General features: G+C 45.3%; 1 protein-coding gene across 4 annotated transcripts in view; it reads right to left on the reverse strand.

Moving 5' to 3' along the window:
- Positions 1-986: 986 nt before the first annotated feature.
- LOC117412365 (rho guanine nucleotide exchange factor 3-like) overlaps positions 987-19,321 on the reverse strand; it is a 133,378-nt gene continuing 115,043 nt past the window's right edge. For all 4 annotated transcript variants that reach the window (XM_058988908.1, XM_058988912.1, XM_058988909.1 and 1 more), the window contains 8 exons: positions 17,737-17,907; positions 16,087-16,149; positions 15,077-15,173; positions 14,825-14,901; positions 9,598-9,855; positions 7,903-8,073; positions 5,423-5,609; positions 987-3,475 (listed from right to left, as the gene is read on the reverse strand). In XM_058988908.1, the coding sequence (XP_058844891.1) occupies positions 3,078-3,475; positions 5,423-5,609; positions 7,903-8,073; positions 9,598-9,855; positions 14,825-14,901; positions 15,077-15,173; positions 16,087-16,149; positions 17,737-17,907 (1,422 nt within the window). In that variant the 3' untranslated portion in view covers positions 987-3,077. The remainder of the gene's footprint in view (positions 3,476-5,422; positions 5,610-7,902; positions 8,074-9,597; positions 9,856-14,824; positions 14,902-15,076; positions 15,174-16,086; positions 16,150-17,736; positions 17,908-19,321) is intronic.

Here is a 19,321-nt window from a genome sequence, read left to right on the forward strand (position 1 = left end):
TTGCGGGGTGATGAATAGAACAAGATACATCTACTATGAATTACTATCATTGTGTAGGTCTCACAGGTTTACACACACTTCACTGCTATATTTGCTTTGTAATGGCATTTTGCTCGAAGCTCGGAGAATGTATTGCCGGCTCCTTCAAGATATTTCAATGCTGCCCTTCTGCTTATTCCTCACATTGTACTTCAAGAGGTCACGTGACGGCATACAGAGCCCATTGTAGAGTTTACCAGAGTGTGTGTGTGTGTTTATACAGGACAGAGTGAGAGCTGGGTGTGTTTATACAGGACAGAGTGAGAGCTGGGTGTGTTTATACAGGACAGTGTGAGAGCTGGGTGTGTTTATACAGGACAGTGTGAGAGCTGGGTGTGTTTATACAGGACAGAGTGAGAGCTGGGTGTGTTTATACAGGACAGTGTGAGAGCTGGGTGTGTTTATACAGGACAGTGTGAGAGCTGGGTGTGTTTATACAGGACAGTGTGAGAGCTGGGTGTGTTTATACAGGACAGTGTGAGAGCTGTTTGTGTTTATACAGGACAGTGTGAGAGCTGTGTGTGTTTATACAGGACAGAGTGAGAGCTGTGTGTGTTTATACAGGACAGCGTGAGAGCTGTGTGTGTTTATACAGGACAGCGTGAGAGCTGTGTGTGTTTATACAGGACAGTGTGAGAGCTGTGTGTGTTTATACAGGACAGAGTGAGAGCTGTGTGTGTTTATACAGCATACTGGTGACACCTTATCAGGTAAGACTCACTGGTATTATTATTATTCACGGAAATCGAAAGGAGCTCTACAAACATCCTATTTTAACAGTGTATTGCACTGTTTTTTTCTCATATAATTACCAAGGTTACATTTCCGATATGCAGAAGACAGGACTCATGAACCCTTACTTCTTACCATTTGGTTTTACCGTTGAATTGATGATTTGGTGTTCTGGGTGAACTGGCTAGACTCAAACGAACCACACTTAAGACAGGTCAGGCTTCACATCCTTTATTTGATAATGCTTCATGGAAGTTACAAAAGATATTTCAGATTTCATTTCAAAATTCATCTCCACAAACCATCTCACAACATACCTCTTTCTTTCTACGTGGCGTTTAATAAAAATATAAAACGTGCCATTGCCTTCCAGAAAATATAATACATGTCATCTTCATTTCATACTCCGATCCCGTCAGCATTCGCCTTTCCCAGTCCTGCTTCGTACTCTTACAAACCAACTCCAAATATGCAACCTTGAACTACACAGGAAGCATTGCCAAATAACCACAACCCTCTTACACCAAGTGTACAAACTAGAAACACAAAGTCCTGAAGAATACAATTAGACAATACTTTAAAAAATAAGAAAGGAATATACATTGTTTCATAAGGATTACCCTGCGCCACACTGATCCCTTAATGCAAGTGATCTCGCAGTATTTACAAAGCAGAATGACACAAACATTCTATATTATGAGATTTAAAAAATACAAATAAAAAATGACTTTTTTGGCAATAATTTAGCAGTTACATTTCTGCTATGAAGGTTCTGTCCATCTCATGTAAAAGTGATTCATTGTGGCATCAGACATTCTTTTTGATCACATTAAGGCCTTTTTGATGTAACTGGGCTGGAAACGGTGTCGCTGGTATTGAGTCTCGCAGACTACAGTTTAAACCAACACTCCCAGGTCCTTTCTCAGTATCTTTCTGTCTGCAACAGTGTGCCTGTAATAGTAGCGTGTGCTGTAAGACTCTTTTCCGTCCTCTTTTTATTTTGAATGGAACAGCAGCTCAGTGTTGCAGACGGACACAGCCCTCTGGAATAACCCGCTTCAGTTATCATGCGTTTACAGCGGCAGAACACACAGCCAGGGCCTGGCACAACAGGGTGGGGATTTTCACTTTTAGTAACATTCATGGTCCACAGTATTCAGAAGAGTAACTCTTTCCGCATCAGCTTATTCTGATATTAAGTAAATATCCTTTTCCAAATTCCCATCTCCTCCCTCCTATATCTGACAAATGTACAATATAATGCCACATCTCCATCTGATTTTAGACCAGTCCTGTTTGTTTCCATTGGCAGCAGACAGACTGAGCCCAAACCAGTCTGATCCCCAGTGAGGATGGCAGACTGGCACAAATGGGTCCTGCCAGCCCGCACTGACGAAAGAAGATCCCTAATTAGTATACAATGCAAAGGACCCTCGAGGAAATGTAGAAAAGAAGCACAAAGCGCTGTCAGTTATTTAATCTATCTGGAAATACTGGAGGCAGGTAAAGGAACGACTGCAGACTGCAAATGAAACCAGCAGCAGATGCTACAGCCTGGGTTTGTGCAGCACATGGGAACCTGACACAACAATACCTTTCAAACCCTAATGATCACACTGAGAGGTTAGCAAAGCCCAGCTGCTGCTCTGCCTGGTCAGCAGAGCTCTGACCCTCTCCATCCCTGTGCAGGCTAACAGTACTGAAGTAAATGCACACACACACACAATGCATAATGCCAAGGCCTGCACACAGACTGGCTTGTGATCCCATTTGCTCTTCTGATTGTCCGAAACATTCTGTTGGTCATCAACAGGACTTGTAAACATTCTATTAAATCTATCCTAAATAAATAGTTTTTTTTGTTGTTTCTATTATCTCATTGATTGAACAGTAGTACTAAATTGGAGCCAGCATTTGGCTATGCACCTTCTCTGACACCACGATTGGGCTCCCGTGATGGAGCACGAGGCCGCCTGACTGTATTTGTAACCGCCCTGAATTTGGCAGCCAAGAAAACAGAGTTTTCCAGCAGGATTGCAATGACAGCTTTCTGGTCAAGTATCTCCATCTACCACGAAAGGTTACACAGGACTAGACACAGATATTCAGACACAACTGGCCGTTACAGTACTACAGTCACGAAACTGCTGGTGTCGTCACGAGAAATAAAAAGTGCGTCTCCAAACTGCTCTTTCTCAATGCCACCCCCCACCCCCACCCTGCGGAATTCCAATACTGTACAGGTTGAAGACGTGACACACACGACACAGTGTTTTCTGTTTGCTTCCCCTCCTGCCCCCCAGAGCTCAGACGTTGCTCTCCAGAGGTTTGCTGTGTTGATCTGTTTGTTCCATCTGTTCACAGTCTGCGCTCATCTCGCTGGTGTCCATGCTGCAGTCTGACTCACTGCCCGAGTGGTCCATTCGGTCAGACTTTGGTATTTCCTGCGATGTTTTGCTGCTGTTGCTTCCCCCCGGGGAGAGGAGGGGCTGTGGGTTTGGGTAACTGCCCCCCACAGAGTCCCGGAGAGGCTGTGTGTCTGGGGACTGGCCCCCCACAGAGTCCCCGCAGGCCCGCAGCACCGCGTCCTTGGCCTGCCGAATACAGTTGAGCCACTGCTGCTTGTTGAAGCTGTCGTTGGCCTGCAGCAGGTGGGCCTGCAGCTGGGAGCCGCTCCTGAAGGTCACCCGGAGGAAGTTTTTAGCTGCAAAAAATATATATAAAAATGTTGGGGCTGCAGTTCAAAATCTACTGTCTTTCTACTTATCTGAAAACAACTCGGACTGTCACACATCTGCGATATGTACAGGCAACACAATTCAGTGTCAAAGGCTGTGTTCTTGTAAGGTCTGCTTCAGAAAACATTGAAGGCAGTACAGTATAGACCTTGTACCTTATGTTCAATATAATCTGTTATATCCTTATTTAGAAGCGATGCACTGCTTCTGAAACTGAAAATGCAGTCAAATACTCTTCAGCTGCTACAAATTTCTGTTATCTCCTCTGAAGTCTAAATGATGTTAGATTATATCGATGAATTAATTTTACATGATTGTAAAAACCTAACCATATTAATAAGGCAATGTGAAGTTGCCATTCTTACTGTGACGCAGCATGAGAGAGGTGGTTGTGTTTAGCATGGCAGTGCAGAGATTGAGAGAGGTGGTTGTGTTTAGCATGGCAGTGCAGAGATTGAGAGAGGTGGTTGTGTTTAGCATGGCAGTGCAGAGATTGAGAGAGGTGGTTGTGTTTAGCATGGCAGTGCAGAGGTTGAGAGGTGGTTGTGTTTAGCATGGCAGTGCAGAGGTTGAGAGGTGGTTGTGTTTAGCATGGCAGTGCAGAGGTTCAGAGATGGTTGTGTTTAGCATGGCAGTGCAGAGGTTCAGAGGTGGTTGTGTTTAGCATGGCAATGCAGAGGTTGAGAGAGGTGGTTGTGTTTAGCATGGCAGTGCAGAGGTTGAGAGGTGGTTGTGTTTAGCATGGCAGTGCAGAGGTTGAGAGGTGGTTGTGTTTAGCATGGCAGTGCAGAGGTTCAGAGATGGTTGTGTTTAGCATGGCAGTGCAGAGGTTCAGAGGTGGTTGTGTTTAGCATGGCAATGCAGAGGTAGAGAGAGGTGGTTGTGTTTAGCATGGCAGCGCAGAGGTTGAGAGATGGTTGTGTTTAGCATGGCAGTGCAGAGGTTCAGAGATGGTTGTGTTTAGCATGGCAGTGCAGAGGTTGAGAGGTGGTTGTGTTTAGCATGGCAGTGCAGAGGTTGAGAGATGGTTGTGTTTAGCATGGCAGTGCAGAGGTTGAGGTGGTTGTGTTTAGCATGGCAGTGCAGAGGTTGAGAGGTGGTTGTGTTTAGCATGGCAGTGCAGAGGTTGAGAGGTGGTTGTGTTTAGCATGGCAGTGCAGAGGTTGAGAGGTGGTTGTGTTTAGCATGGCAGTGTAGAGATTGAGAGGTGGTTGTGTTTAGCATGGCAGTGCAGAGGTTGAGAGAGGTGGTTGTGTTTAGCATGGCAGTGCAGAGGTTGAGAGGTGGTTGTGTTTAGCATGGCAGTGCAGAGGTTGAGAGGTGGTTGTGTTTAGCATGGCAGTGTAAAGATTGAGATGGTTGTGTTTAGCATGGCAGCGCAGAGGTTGAGAGGTGGTTGTGTTTAGCATGGCAGTGCAGAGGTTGAGAGGTGGTTGTGTTTAGCATGGCAGTGTAAAGATTGAGATGGTTGTGTTTAGCATGGCAGTGCAAAGATTGAGATGGTTGTGTTTAGCATGGCAGTGCAGAGGTTGAGAGGTGGTTGTGTTTAGCATGGCAGTGCAGAGGTTGAGGTGGTTGTGTTTAGCATGGCAGTGCAGAGGTTCAGAGGTGGTTGTGTTTAGCATGGCAGTGCAGAGGTTGAGGTGGTTGTGTTTAGCATGGCAGTGCAGAGGTTCAGAGGTGGTTGTGTTTAGCATGGCAGTGCAGAGGTTGAGAGGTGGTTGTGTTTAGCATGGCAGTGCAGAGGTTGAGAGATGGTTGTGTTTAGCATGGAAGTGCAGAGGTTGAGGTGGTTGTGTTTAGCATGGCAGTGCAGAGGTTGAGAGGTGGTTGTGTTTAGCATGGCAGTACAGAGGTTGATTCTGACGGGATGACAATGGCTTGTCCAGGGCTACCCTTCGGCTGCTACTTACTTCTCTCATTGTTGCTGAAGGCCCCGCGGATTGATCCCCCCAGGCGGATCTCTCCATCTTGCAGGTCCTCCCATGCTAGATCCTTCACAGGGATGGGCTGCCGGTAGAGCTGGAAACAGAGCTGCTCGTTCAGGGTGACGGCTCGCGTGAGAACAAGGACGTCTTGGAACAGGAACACGTGGAGTTTCTGAAGAAAACAAAAAAAGAAGAAAAAGGACGTTAATTTTGCAAGCAAGAGATCAAGCAAAAAGAAAATACATATATATGTGACAGAGTCCGGGGAAAGATTATAGAGGGTAGATATATAGGACCATGAATAACACGTAGCTTGTACCCTCTATAACAAGTACAGAGAAAAATATGTAATCCTATGAGTTTTAAAGTAGGTAGCAGGACTACAGTCCCCCAAATGCCCGGAGGTTGGTAAACATGGCTAACCAGAAAGAAACACAGAGTTTCTTAATACGGTGCACCTGTCAATAATTAAGGACACAGGTGTATATAAATAGGGCAAGGTGGATGGAGTCTGGTTGTCTCTGGAAAGGCTATGTCGTGTGTATAGACCTGCGGAAACTCCCAAGAAAAGGTATATTGAAACTTTGTTGGATTTGTGTTGTACATCGGGAAATGGCTTAGCCATCTGATATTTAGTTAAAAGAACACAAGTTTAGTTAGCACTCCAGAGTGGAGTTAGGACTTTGCTTGTTTGCTTGTTTTGTGTTACTGGGGTGTTCCCCTGTAAAAAGGATGCTGTGACTATAAATATACAGGCACTAAATATATATGCTATTGTGAGCTGTGTTTATTTACACCAGAAGGCAGTGGAAAAGATCCCGAAAGTGACCAAGCTTACCCCACCTTCTCACAAGATCTCTATATATCTATATCTCTATATATCTCTATATATCCCTATATCTCTATATCTATATCCATATATCTATATCTCTATATCCACAGCAGGCTCAGCTATTTGACTCCACCGATGCCACACATTGTTTGTTCAGGTGATCAAGGTAGCACTGAAGATGTCATCGAGAAGTTTGTTTGTAAACCTATTATGTCACTTACCAGCAATTTAAACAGTGCGGGCACATACAACTAAACATATCCTTCTGAAAACAAGAACCAGGGGCCTTTGATAAAAGTAATCTTCAAAGAAACCTGATCAAACCATGCCCCCCCCCCCCCCCCACCCCAGTTCACTGAAGGTCAAACCCAGGGATGATGACAGAGCTCTTTGATGTGGCCAAGTGAACAGCAGCAGACCTAAAGCTGCTACATGAAAGAGAGGCTGTTTGAAAGAGCAAGACTGTGGGGGGACCTTTTCATCATCCCCCACCCCATCCCTGGCCAATGAGACCTCTTCAAACTGACAGAGGAGCAGCTTCCATCGCTGACATCACTGAATCAAGACCCTGTGCTCAGAACCAGCTTCCATCGCTGACATCACTGAATCAAGACCCTGTGTTCAGAACCAGCTTCCATCGCTGACATCACTGAATCAAGAACCTGTGTTCAAAACCAGCTGACATCACTGACATCACTGAATCAAGACCCTGTGTTCAGAACCAGCTTCCATCGCTGACATCACTGAATCAAGACCCTGTGTTCAGAACCAGCTTCCATCGCTGACATCACTGAATCAAGACCCTGTGCTCAGAACCAGCTTCCATCGCTGACATCACTGAATCAAGACCCTGTGCTCAGAACCAGCTTCCATCGCTGACATCACTGAATCAAGACCCTGTGCTCAGAACCAGCTTCCATCACTGACATCACTCTGTTCAGCTCTCTCATCACTTCTGCAGGTATTTATTTTCCCCATGCATGTTTTATTTTTCATATTTAAGAAGGCTGTGGGCCCATGTTGATATATAAGCTCTCTATTTGGAAACAAACCCCTTTTTTCATTTCTGTTTTTCCAGTATGTAATTTAAAACATTCTGCTGTCTTTCATAACTTTAAACAGCCACTCAATTAAAGAATATTCCGTAGTACTAAAATAAACTTTGTGTGGGTTCTAAAACTTTCATTCCCAGCCTGCCTTTGACTCATACTATTAAACAGTCAACTGACATGTCCAGAAGCCAGGCTCCTCACTGCTAGATGGACTGCATGTCCCTTTTGAACCTGCGATTATGAAGATGCAGTTGACCTCGGGAAGAACAAGTTGTTCAAAGGATTTTCAAGAGGAAGTGAATGAAAGGCTTGTTCTGTTTTACAATCACGATATCTCTCAGCATGTTGTGTGGTGCTTTTAAACCCAAGAATCTAACATTATTTCAGAAGGATGCTATGAGTGTGATGAACCTGACATTATTTCAGAAGGATGCTGTGATTGTGATGAACCTGACATTATTTCAGAAGGATGCTATGAGCGTGATGAACCTGACATTATTTCAGAAGGATGCTATGAGTGTGATGAACCTGACATTATTTCAGAAGGATGCTATGAGTGTGCTTGACGGCGAGACCCTTACAGCTCCTCTCTTGTTCTTCAGCTCCCCGTGGCAGCTCAGGACCCTGGAGTTCTCAATGAGAAGGTCCCTCTGGTTGTCCTCCGGGTAGACCAGCCTCTCCTTGTAATACTGGCACTCCGACTCCCCCGTCTTCACGTTGATCTCTGCCACGATTCCCTGAATGATGTTGATCTGAGGAGGAATTCAAAACAGGACTGTCAGGCGTGGCTAACAGAACAGAACAGAAGAGATCTTCAGTACTGCTGTTTTTAAAATGCTCGCAACCTCCACACTGTACAGCAGGGGTGCACACATCTGGTCCTGGAGGCCCCAAGTCTTTTATAGCATCATTACATAATAAACGCATGAAGACCTGGAAGGAGGTGAAATGGGTTCTGCACCTCGAGTCCCACATTGTGCTCCCCTGCTAAACAGCATCTCTAATCTGTGTGTTCAAATGACGAAAAGCCAGGAACAGTAATAAAGGACTATTTGATGGCCCATGCTGGGTCCTCTCAACTATTCATCATCAGGCAACCACTGAACCTCTGTCACTCCAGCAGTCTAGTGAGATCCGGAGTGACTGGGGCTGTCCAGTGGGACCGGGTCGGGTTTCCATCTCATAACGGTGCTAGTAATCCCTGCAGCTTCCCCTTAGCAGCCCTCAGAGGGCTCAGTGAAACAGATCCAGTTGCAAGACAAACAGCCTGCAATGAAATCCTCTTCAGCCAGGCTGGGGTAATGTGAGTAAGGTTCTCGGGTGCCAAACAATGTCTTTCTATTGTGATCTAGAAACTCAAACCCCACACACAAAGTGCGGCACGCAGCTTTGATAGTTATATCCGCCACTGTCAGGGAGGGAGTTCAATGAGGTATCTGTATCAGCTGTTGTTTTAGTTACAAAGTGACTTGTACAGCTGTACATTAAATGGAATTGCAGTTACAATGTACCCCCAATCCAAACATTACATTCAAATGAAGCTCTCAGACAGCAGGATGAAGACAGCCAGCTGCCTCAGTAAAGATGCCTTCATCTTCTCAAACTGATTTGAAGTGTAACGGTTTGTGCTGACTTTGTAAATCCAGAAAAATCACTGAAAAGGACTTGTGCGGTTCAAAGAATAATAACCAATCAATTAAAAAGCTGCAATCTTTACTGAGGGTGTCCTGCGGATCCCAGGACATTGTGAATAAAGCAAAGCCATAGCTTCAAAAAGGAATCAAGCAACTGTAGCAAGGAATTCAGTATCACTCACAATAGGACCTGCAGGGTAAGTTGTTTCTTGCTAGTTTTATGCAGTTATAGAAATGGTTTTATTTCTCAGATATTTGCCTTTGTGCTTGCTTCAGAATAGGACCTTTTGTGTAAAATGTAACAACAACCTTTCTAAAGTTTACTATAGTAAAAGCAACATGTAATAAAGCATAGGTAAGCATTGTAAAGCACAGAGAAGTGTGGTGAAGCATGGACAACTATGCATAGTATAACCATAGGAAAAGCACAAGAGAGGTTGTTTGTGATCCCTTCATCATATTATTGTTTTAACTGTCTACAACTAGCAAAGAGGGCTTGGAAAGTGAGACTTTCAGGGCTGCATCTAAGCTGCTTATTTGTACAGTTTTATCAGAAGACTGGGCTTTGCACTCTCTTGAGGCTGGGAGGCCCTGCTCTCAGTCAGCCTCCCTGCTCTCACACTCTAGAAGAGGGAGCCTCACCGCCTCGTCCAGGTGCTGCTGGTCTGTGTGCTCGTTGGCTGTGTGCTTCAGGATCTCTCGGAGCAGCAGCGGGTACTTCACCAGCCGGCTGCGCGGGATGTCCAGGAAGTTCCAGAGGTCCAGCTTGCGGCTGAAGGGCGACTCGAGGCAGCGCTGCAGGAAGTCGTGTACGCGGTGGTCCTGCTTCTTGTGGTCCAGCAGAGCCTTGGCTGCCACCTGGTTACTGCAGTATCTGTCGTAGGAGTTCAGACAGGGCAGCTGGAGAAGCAGGATGGATACAGGGTACTGTCAATACAGGGTGTGGGGGGGCACAGTGGTGCTGTTCATAAAAAGGCAAGAAATATAAATACGGAGTCATTCTACAGTCAGCCGAGACTAAGAAATACTGAGAAAGGGTATTGGTGACCGAGCACTGGATTTGGTAGGTAGAGATTATTACAACTTCCTACATGGCCAATGCTGCTGCGGCTCCAGGAGCTTATCTGTGAGGACTGTGTTTTGCACCAGGCCCTGGCTGAATCACATTGCAATGAGCTGTTACAGCACCCGGCCAACAATGAATGAAGACTGCAGTTGAAACAAACTGAAATTGCATTTTATAGCATATGGCTTGAAGCCTCAGTTTAACAATCTGGAGCACATCATGTGGCAACTCTACCTGCCTTATTCTCTCTCTCTCTCTCTCTCTCTCTCTCTCTCTCTCTCTCTGACTAATACCTTTTCCTCATCATGGCTGTACAGTCCACAAGTAACTCTATAAGCACCCTTGTATAATTATTGAAATGTGAACGCGTGGTTTCCTGTTGTGTAAGTAACCCTCTAATCTTGACACCTCCCACGCTGGTTCATATTAAACCATTAATTAACATGACTTCATCCTCAACAGGCACTTCTTCCACAGTGTCATCGAACACCAAACCAAAGGCTGATCACTGAACACTGTAATAACCTAGACCACTGTCTAAACAAGGTGCTAGCACACTAGAAATCAGTAACTTCCCAGATTTAGCAATCACATTAAAAAATAAGTTTATTCAAGCACTGTGATTCAGTTCCCCGTAGTAAACAATTGTGAGAAGCTGCATTACTCATCTCTCTGATGGCACTGATGAGTAACAGTTAGTGTAAACACTCTGCAAGAACATCCTACAACCAATTTCCAACATCCACTTTAAACAGGGAAGCAGGACTCCTCTGCTTTGAAGGACCTGTCTGTCTGCCTCCTCCTGCACCCCACAAACACAGGAGCGCTCGGACAAGCAAACTGCACCCCACAAACATAGGAGCGCTCGGACAAGCAAACTGCACCCCACAAACACAGGAGCGCTCGGACAAGCAAACTGTACCCCACAAACGCAGGAGCGCTCGGACAAGCAAACTGCAAGGACCGCTACCTTCAGCACTTGACAGAGTCCCAGCAGAAACTAGATCTACACCATGTCTGCTTTATCAGGAGTGCACCAGTAAACTGCTTCAGGCAGTCATAACAATATAAAAAACAACACATGCAAAAAAAAGATTGCTTCAACAAGTACAGCATTAAACACTATTGCATTATTACAATACCGTTCCTTAAAATAAGTATTTTCATTGAGTTATTAAGTATTACGTGAACTGAACTGTACATGTGGTCTATGCAATTCTACAACAGTGATGGCCTTGTACCAAGCGTAAATCAAACAATAAAAGACTGCTTAGTCTATTTCTGTCTGTAACAAAAACACCAGGAGGTTCCTTTTTTCACGATTTAAATGATATCTGTACTTAGATCTGCCACCTTTCCGATCGCAAGGTTCTGTGCTCTGTGGTACTGGACGCTATATTTTCAGAACACTGTACAACATTCTTAAATGTATTTTCTTACGATTGTAAGTCGCCCTGGATAAGGGCGTCTGCTAAGAAATAAATAATAATAATAACAACAGTAACTTATATGCAAACTGTCCTCATTTTCCCAAAGGTGATAGTAACAAGAGATGGAAATCGCTTGTGTGAGACATGTGGTTGCTATTAACAGGGATGGAAATCGCTTGTGTGAGACATGTGATTGCTATTAACTGGAGTGTAAACTATGGACATTGAAACTTATGGTAAGTGTTTTAAGAGTAATTTTTGGTGCCATTGAAAAGCTACAGTTGAAAGGGTCATTGAGATTCCTCAAGTCATGTTAAAACCCACAGAAGGGTCTAATTTCTGGTGGGGTTATAGTTTCAGACTGATATGAATAGCGTCTATTGAGAACAAAAGAAGCAGGTATTAAAGCAAGGCTGTGGCTGGACTTCTACAGCAGGATCGATTTCTTTTTGATCTGCACGTGTAAAGAGGTCCATTACATCTTAAAACAGCCGCAACAAGCTGCTCTTTTTGTTCTTGCCGCGACGAGGTTAAACTAACCTCTGTTGTAATGCATTGGGGGCCTGTCAGAGCTGCAGTGAAACAGTTAACCCTGCACAGCCTCCCACTGGAGGGGAAGCCGCTGCTCCGTTAGGGGCCGTCCCATTGCAAACTTCACCAGAGAGGCTGCTCTTCAGTGAGTTCAACTGTGGAATCTGGACTTGATGGGTCTTTAGAAAAACAGCTCAGACCCTGAGTTATCGTTTGTTTGCCTTTTCTCTCCTGTTTCCTAATGCCGCAGGAACACCCCCCCCCCACCCCGTTTCCATTACTGAGAAACAAATCAGCCGTTCTAAACCCCCCCGTTCTCATTACTGAGAAACAAACCAGCACTTCCAACCCCCCCCCCCCCCCCCGTTTCCCATTACTGAGAAACAAACCACGGGAGCCATGGCAACCACAAGGCCCTTCCAGGTCTCATACTCCGCAGGGGTCCCGCCTTCCTCTGTGTGTCACTCAAGCCAAACACGTGTTTGCTTATTTAAAAAGGGGTGGCAGAGGGGGGAGCTGAAGCACTTTGCAGATGGAATCTGTTGTGTGTTCTTCCCCATGCTCACCGTGCTTTCACTGGTATTTCTTCTGCATTTGTGCTCATTTTACTAGTACAGCAAGACCACTGTCACTATAAGAAAACTACAAGAAAAGTCAGTTCGAAATAAGAGCTGCAGCAGTCATCTTGCTACACTGTGGCACATACGAACGCATAAGCCAATCCACGGCAATGCAAAGACATTTGACAAGCCTGTTAGGAGTGCTGCATGAGGCTGTGTTCTCACAAACCTCTTCTACCAACAAGAAATCACAAGCTGTTTTATGCGTTACTGTTAACAGCCTGCAAGACCTCACAAGCTGCATCGCAGTCGTGCTCTCCAGATTAATTAAAAACGAAGCAGCAGCGCGCAAATTCCAGCACTCGCAGGGAAACTATTCCTCACACACCTAACCCTTCTCACACAACTGGGGGGGCAGATGGGGGATTTAAACACGTTCCACAAAGATGGACAGTCATCTAAACAGTGGAGGTATTCAGATCAATGAAATAGAGCCCCAGTCATCTCACGCATTTGTGAATTGTTTTCACGTAAAGTTTACTCAAGTTTTACAGCAACGTCACAATCAAAACTAATGTGAACTACGTCTATCCCCACTCTGGTCTCGTTCAGTCACTGGAGTCCATGGAAACAGGGTGCTGCTGCAGTACCACAGCGCCACCTACTGACCTCAAAGTACTATCCCGCTGGTGTAGTGATAACAAAATTAAAACTCAAAAGCTTGAGCGCCTAACATCTAACAACATAATGCGGCACATTCCTGCAGCTTGGGGGCTGCACGCCTTGACGTGGCTGGACGCAATTCCTGTCTTTCAATATACAAAGTCTTTTATTTTTTTTGTTCTAAACCTGTTCTGTGAGTCTTCTTGCATTACTGCAGTAAATCCTTCCAAGGGTTGTAATGTCATGCCACAGTGTATGGACTTATAGAGGGGGTTAGTTTGATTTGAGGCATGCAGTTGCTTCATATGTCTCACCACCACTAACCTAGACACATCTGACCTCCACTCACACACTGTTAATGTCAGTGATACGTATCGATACTGTATTGAAAGCTTGGTAGGCAAAACACATGCAGGTGTTGCTGCTCGTTCACCCCCCTCTCGGGAGGCTGGGCTGCTCGTTCACCCCCCTCTTGGGAGGCTGGGCTGCTGGCTGCTCGTTCACCCCCCTCTCAGGAGGCTGGGCTGCTCGTTCACCCCCCTCTCGGGAGGCTGGGCTGCTCGTTCACTCCCCTCTTGGGAGGCTGGGCTGCTGGCTGCTCGTTCACCCCCCTCTCGGGAGGCTGGGCTGCTCGTTCACCCCCCTCTCCTGCCCTTCACCTTGGGAGGCTGGGCTGCTCGTTCACCCCCCTCTCGGGAGGCTGGGCTGCTCGCTGCTCGTTCACCCCCCTCTCGGGAGGCTGGGCTGCTCGTTCACCCCCCTCTCAGGAGGCTGGGCTGCTCGTTCACCCCCCTCTCGGGAGGCTGGGCTGCTCGTTCACCCTCCTTTCGGGAGGCTGGGCTGCTCGTTCACCCTCCTCTCGGGAGGCTGGGCTGCTCGTTCACCCCCCTCTCCTGCCCTTCACCTCGGGAGGCTGGGCTGCTCAAATGTCAGCCATCCTCATGCTCTGATTAATCCATTATAAAGCTGATTACTCAAGGGGGCTGCTGAGGGAAACAGATGCTTGGGTTGGAAACACTGATACCTATTTTAGGCTGTTTGCAATGATTTCAGAAATACCTAATTATGTATTAAATGATTAGGATGAGAGCAACATTTCTACAGTAACCACTATCCGGTTTACAAATCAGTGAAGAAGAGGAGCGTCTGTGAGGTCTGTTAAGCCACGCAAGTCTCCCACAGAAAAAGCACCTCACAGTGTAATACAACATATTGAAAGCATGGTAAAGCACAGAGAGGTAGTACAGCATTTTAAAACCATGGAAACTATGGTAAACCATGGTGAATGCAAGGTGTAAACAAGGGACAAGCTTGGGGGAAAGACTGCAAAAATACCATGGGGAACTTTTATAAGGGGCGGTCTGAGGGGCGTTCTTTGGAACGAGGGGACTCCAGTGCAAAAAGTAAAAGAAAAGCACTGCATTAAAAGAGAAGTGAAGCCCCTGATATAACTGACAACAACAGGAACACAATGCTGAAAATCTGCTTTAGACTTGATTTCCTAAGCCAGCAATGAAGTCATTAGAAATGGAAGCCATTCTCAGCAGAGCACAGAAAAGGAGGCTCTGCTCTGGGTTCAATCTGGCCAGACTGGTACAAACACAAAGCAGCTTCCTTACCCAGCCTACCAGGATGTGGCCGACATGCTCCGTCGATCCATCTGGCTTCCTGGCTTCTCGGAGACGGCTCAGAAGATCTGACCAACACAAAAACATGAGGAGTGTTTGTCAGTCACAGGGAGGCCAATTTCCTTTGCAGGAAGCTTGCAAACATTTACACAACTTTATGGCACTGGAAGAGGCTTCACTGTTATGGTAGATCTTAAAACAGGGCAGCTTTGTGTTAGAGTAAAAAAAAGAAAATTTCTCTACCTTCGTGCAGAGGGATGAGAGAGTCCAGAGTCCCGAATATCTGGTTGAGCTCCTGCTCTGTCATAATGGAGAGCTTCAGCATGGGGTCATGGTAGGCCTGTGTACAAACAGAAGAGCCCCCTTAGCTAATACTCAACACAGATCTTCACTTGCGCAAGTGGACACGTTGTAAATGAATACAGCTATTGAGTACACTTCACCTACATGCTTTAATTAGTCAGGATATGCATTTACCACAAAATGCTACGATCAGACAATTTGTTTTTCAAGTGTATGCTGGAGTACAGTAATGTTTGCTTTTTTGCAATTTCAGGTTGCCAGTCACAACACTGCACGCTAAGTATTGGAAAATGCCATGCATCTAAGAGCATTGAACTTAAAGAGAAACGTTGTTATGAAATTAGACAAACATTTCGACTGGAAGTGTGTCTGACAACATCTGTTCGGCTTGATGAAGGAATAACAGTTTGAAAGTTATTAATGTTGTGAAAAACCGTTTCCAAACAACAGTTTAACTGCTCTGCTGCTTTTTATCCTGGGGTGAATTTGCATGGCTATTATGAAGCTTCCCTTGCTTTTCCATACTTATTCAATGCATTTACCACTGAACAGTGCTGTCTTTAGGTCTATTAGTGTCTTCCCCCAGTATGACTTATATTTATTAACATTACTACAATGAAATGAGATCCATGAAGAAGCAACTGCTATTGAGATCCAGCACGGTTCAGACCATTCAAATCAAAGAGTTATGAAAGGAGCAACGGGGAAAAGGAAATGTGTTTTTAAACAAACGCAGAAGAGCCCTGCGTCTCTGAACTCTGAACTCTGCTCAGCAGTGGGGTAATAAGAGTTTGAGTTCTGGTGACTATTTAAGATTCTGTCAGAGACGTGGCCTGCAGCCTGCACCTGTTTTCAGACCCCCACCCTGCAGCTATGTACTGGATGTGCTTATGGTGCTCTCCACCCCCCCAGGGATGAATCTTGCGCATTTCTCTGTGTTATTGACTCACCTTCTTGGCAAGCTTCAAGTCTTCAATTAGGTCTTGTTCTCCCTGGGATAGTTCAAATATTGCCTGCAGGAGACAATGTGACAACAAAAAAAACATTATATAAGAACAAATCTCCCAAGCACGTCAGAGCAGCATGAACAAAACGAAACCTTGTTTTAATCTATAATCTATGCAATCTACCCTTTTAATATATACGCTGGCACAAAAGATGTAAGTTACTCAAAGTTTCAATATCCATACTTGTATATACTTAAAAAACACTTTGTAGAAAAGCTAAGCAACTTTAATTCTTAAAGAAACATCTGATCAATATTTTGATAATGATTAAAAAAAAAAAAGTATTTATATACAATCTACACACTGCTGCGAGAAACTAAACATGAAGGGGCCTAAAACTGGGTTAAAGCCTCAGGATGTACAAGGAGTGACTGCATCATGTCCTCACAGCCCTTGCTGCTTAGAATCAGTGTCATGGATTGTGATGAGCCCAATAGGTTACCCTGGCTGCACCATGCTGGCCTCTTACTGGGATCTAAAACCACAGACCAGTTTTACAACAAACAGATAGATTTAGTAGATGAGACAACAAACAACTGACTTTAGAACTTCCCAGTAAAGTAAGTGAGCAGGTTAACCAGCTCTTCAACCAGCCCCCAGTCTCCTGAGCAGGTTAACCAACTCTTCAACCAGCCCCCAGTCTCCTGAGCAGGTTAACCAGCTCTTCAACCAGCCCCCAGCCTCCTGAGCAGGTTAACCAGCTCTTCAACCAGCCCCCAGCCTCCTGAGCAGGTTAACCAGCTCTTCAACCAGCCCCCAGTCTCCTGAGCAGGTTAACCAGCTCTTCAACCAGCCCTGTCTCCTAAACCAGCTGGAAACCAGTAAACCACCAGCTCTGACCAGTACACAGCCAGGGTGTTGATTGCTGGATTTTCCCTCAGGGCAGTCAAACTGCCTGGTCTGAATGAGGTACATGGCTACTACATTCAGCTGTACAGCTGTTTCCAATTGGCCACGCTGTCTCCCATTCTCTTTGATGTGATTCTCATACACTTGGTAAAATAATTATAGGAAGGGGGATCAAATGGGCAGACAGATATGCGTGATTAAAGCATTCAGACTTTTTAATGACACAAATGAGACGGTATGTGAGACTCCCACAGATGAACAGATGTATAGAAATGTCATTATGACAGTTTTCTTTCCTTTGGGGAAATCGAGCTCTGCAAAGATTCTCAAATGTCAGTCTGCTCTCGTGCAGTTCAGCTGTAGTGGCTGCAGACATTGAAGAATGAAAGGCTGGTTGTGAATGAGAAGAGTCCTGCTCTCATGCTATCAGGTGTGTCATTTCTCTATTACTATCATCAAATCATATTCAGTGTTATTAAGTTTGCCTTTTAAATGTTACGTCAATTTAATTTGGGACTGCATTGAAACCTAGAGATTATGAGCTCCCAGCCCTTATCACAACACCACCAGGCACAACTGGCAGAGTCTCTGAGTGACCGGCTGACCCTGCTGAACACTGTCCACTGAGACACCTCTTTGAGTGAGCAGCTGACCCTGTTATTCTGGAACACAAATGAACCCCTGGACATCCTGAGGAGGAAGGCAGCTCCTCTCCCAGCCACACAGAGGCTTCCAGACCCTTACCTCTTGCCGCTTGATCTCCTTGGCGGAGAGCATCTGGTTGACTCTCACGTCGAAGGTCTCGCTCCACAGCTTGCTGTCTCTGCGTTTGGTGATCGCAGGGGGGGCATTGCGGGACCAGGGCCGAGGGGTGGAGATCTCAGAGCGGCTCTCGCTGCGGAAGCTGATGGAGCGCTGGAATAGAAGCCATGAAAAACAACAGCTGAGTGACCAGCACCTCGATTACCACTGTAAACACAGGAAACACTGAGATCTGATCAAACTCAAAAGAAACTGTATGCTCCAGTAGTCTGCCTTCACCAGTCCAAACGTTCCTCAACATGTTCTATTTATCAATCAGATGTACTGTGTATAATGCACTGTTGCAGGGTCTGCCTGCTCAGCAGCTTAAACTGTAAAGAAACCTCTCATGTAATAAGAGGATATAGAGTATGTAGAAAGGGTGGAGTCCGTCGCTGAATGATCATAACCCAGGGTTAGAAACCTCTCATGTAATAAGAGGATATAGAGTATGTAGAAAGGGTGGAGTCCGTCACTGAATGATCATAACCCAGGGTTAGGGTTTTGAGAAGTGAGACCACTGGCATAGATCTCTATAGCTATGTCTCCCAGGACAAAAACAAGTAGATTTAACCAATTTAAAAAAATGTGTTGCAGTTCCCCAAAGCTTTGCATTTAACATGGTTTACCATCATTTGCCATGTCTTTAAATATGCTTTACCATCCCTCTCTGTGCTTTACAATGCTTCCCTATGCTTTACCATCCCTCTCTGTGCTTTACAATGCTTCCCTATGCTTTACCACACCTCTGTGATTTACAATGCTTCCCTATGTTTTACCGTACCTCTCTGTGCTTCACCGTGCTTTCACTGTGCTTCATTACACTTTGCTATGGGAGACTCTCGTATGTAAGTGTGTCTGCTTGCTTCCCCACACGGTTCTGGCGAAGGCCTCAGCCGGTACAGTACTGTGCAAAAGTTTTAGGCAGGTGTGAAAAAATGCTGTAAAGTAAGAATGCTTATAGTTTATATTTATCAATTAACAAAATGCAAAGTGAGTGAACAGAAGAAAATTGATTGCCTTCAAAACAGCATCAATTCTTCTAGGTACACTTGCACACAGTTTTTGAAGAACCTCGGCAGGTAGGTTGGCCCAAACATCTTGGAGAACTAACCACAGTTCTTCTGTGGATTTAGGCAGCCTCAGTTACTTCTCTCTCTTCATGTAATCCCAGACAGACTCGATGATGTTGAGATCAGGGCTCTGTGGGGGCCATACCATCACTTCCAGGACTCCTTGTTCTTCTTTACGCTGAAGATAGTTCTTAATGACTTTCGCTGTATGTTTGGGGTCGTTGTCATGCTGCAGAATAAATTTGGGACCAATCAGATGCCTTCCTGATGGTATTGCATGATGGATAGGTATCTGCCTGTACTTCTCAGCAATGAGGAGACCATTAATTCTGACCAAATCCCCAACTCCATTTGCAGAAATGCAGCCCCAAACTTGCAAGGAACCTCCACCATGCTTCACTGTTGCCTGCAGACACTCATTTGTGTACTGCTCTCCAGCCCTTCGCGAACAAACT

Source organism: Acipenser ruthenus, chromosome 16 (assembly GCF_902713425.1).
Source record: "Acipenser ruthenus chromosome 16, fAciRut3.2 maternal haplotype, whole genome shotgun sequence".
Classification (NCBI taxonomy): Eukaryota; Metazoa; Chordata; class Actinopteri; order Acipenseriformes; family Acipenseridae; genus Acipenser; species Acipenser ruthenus.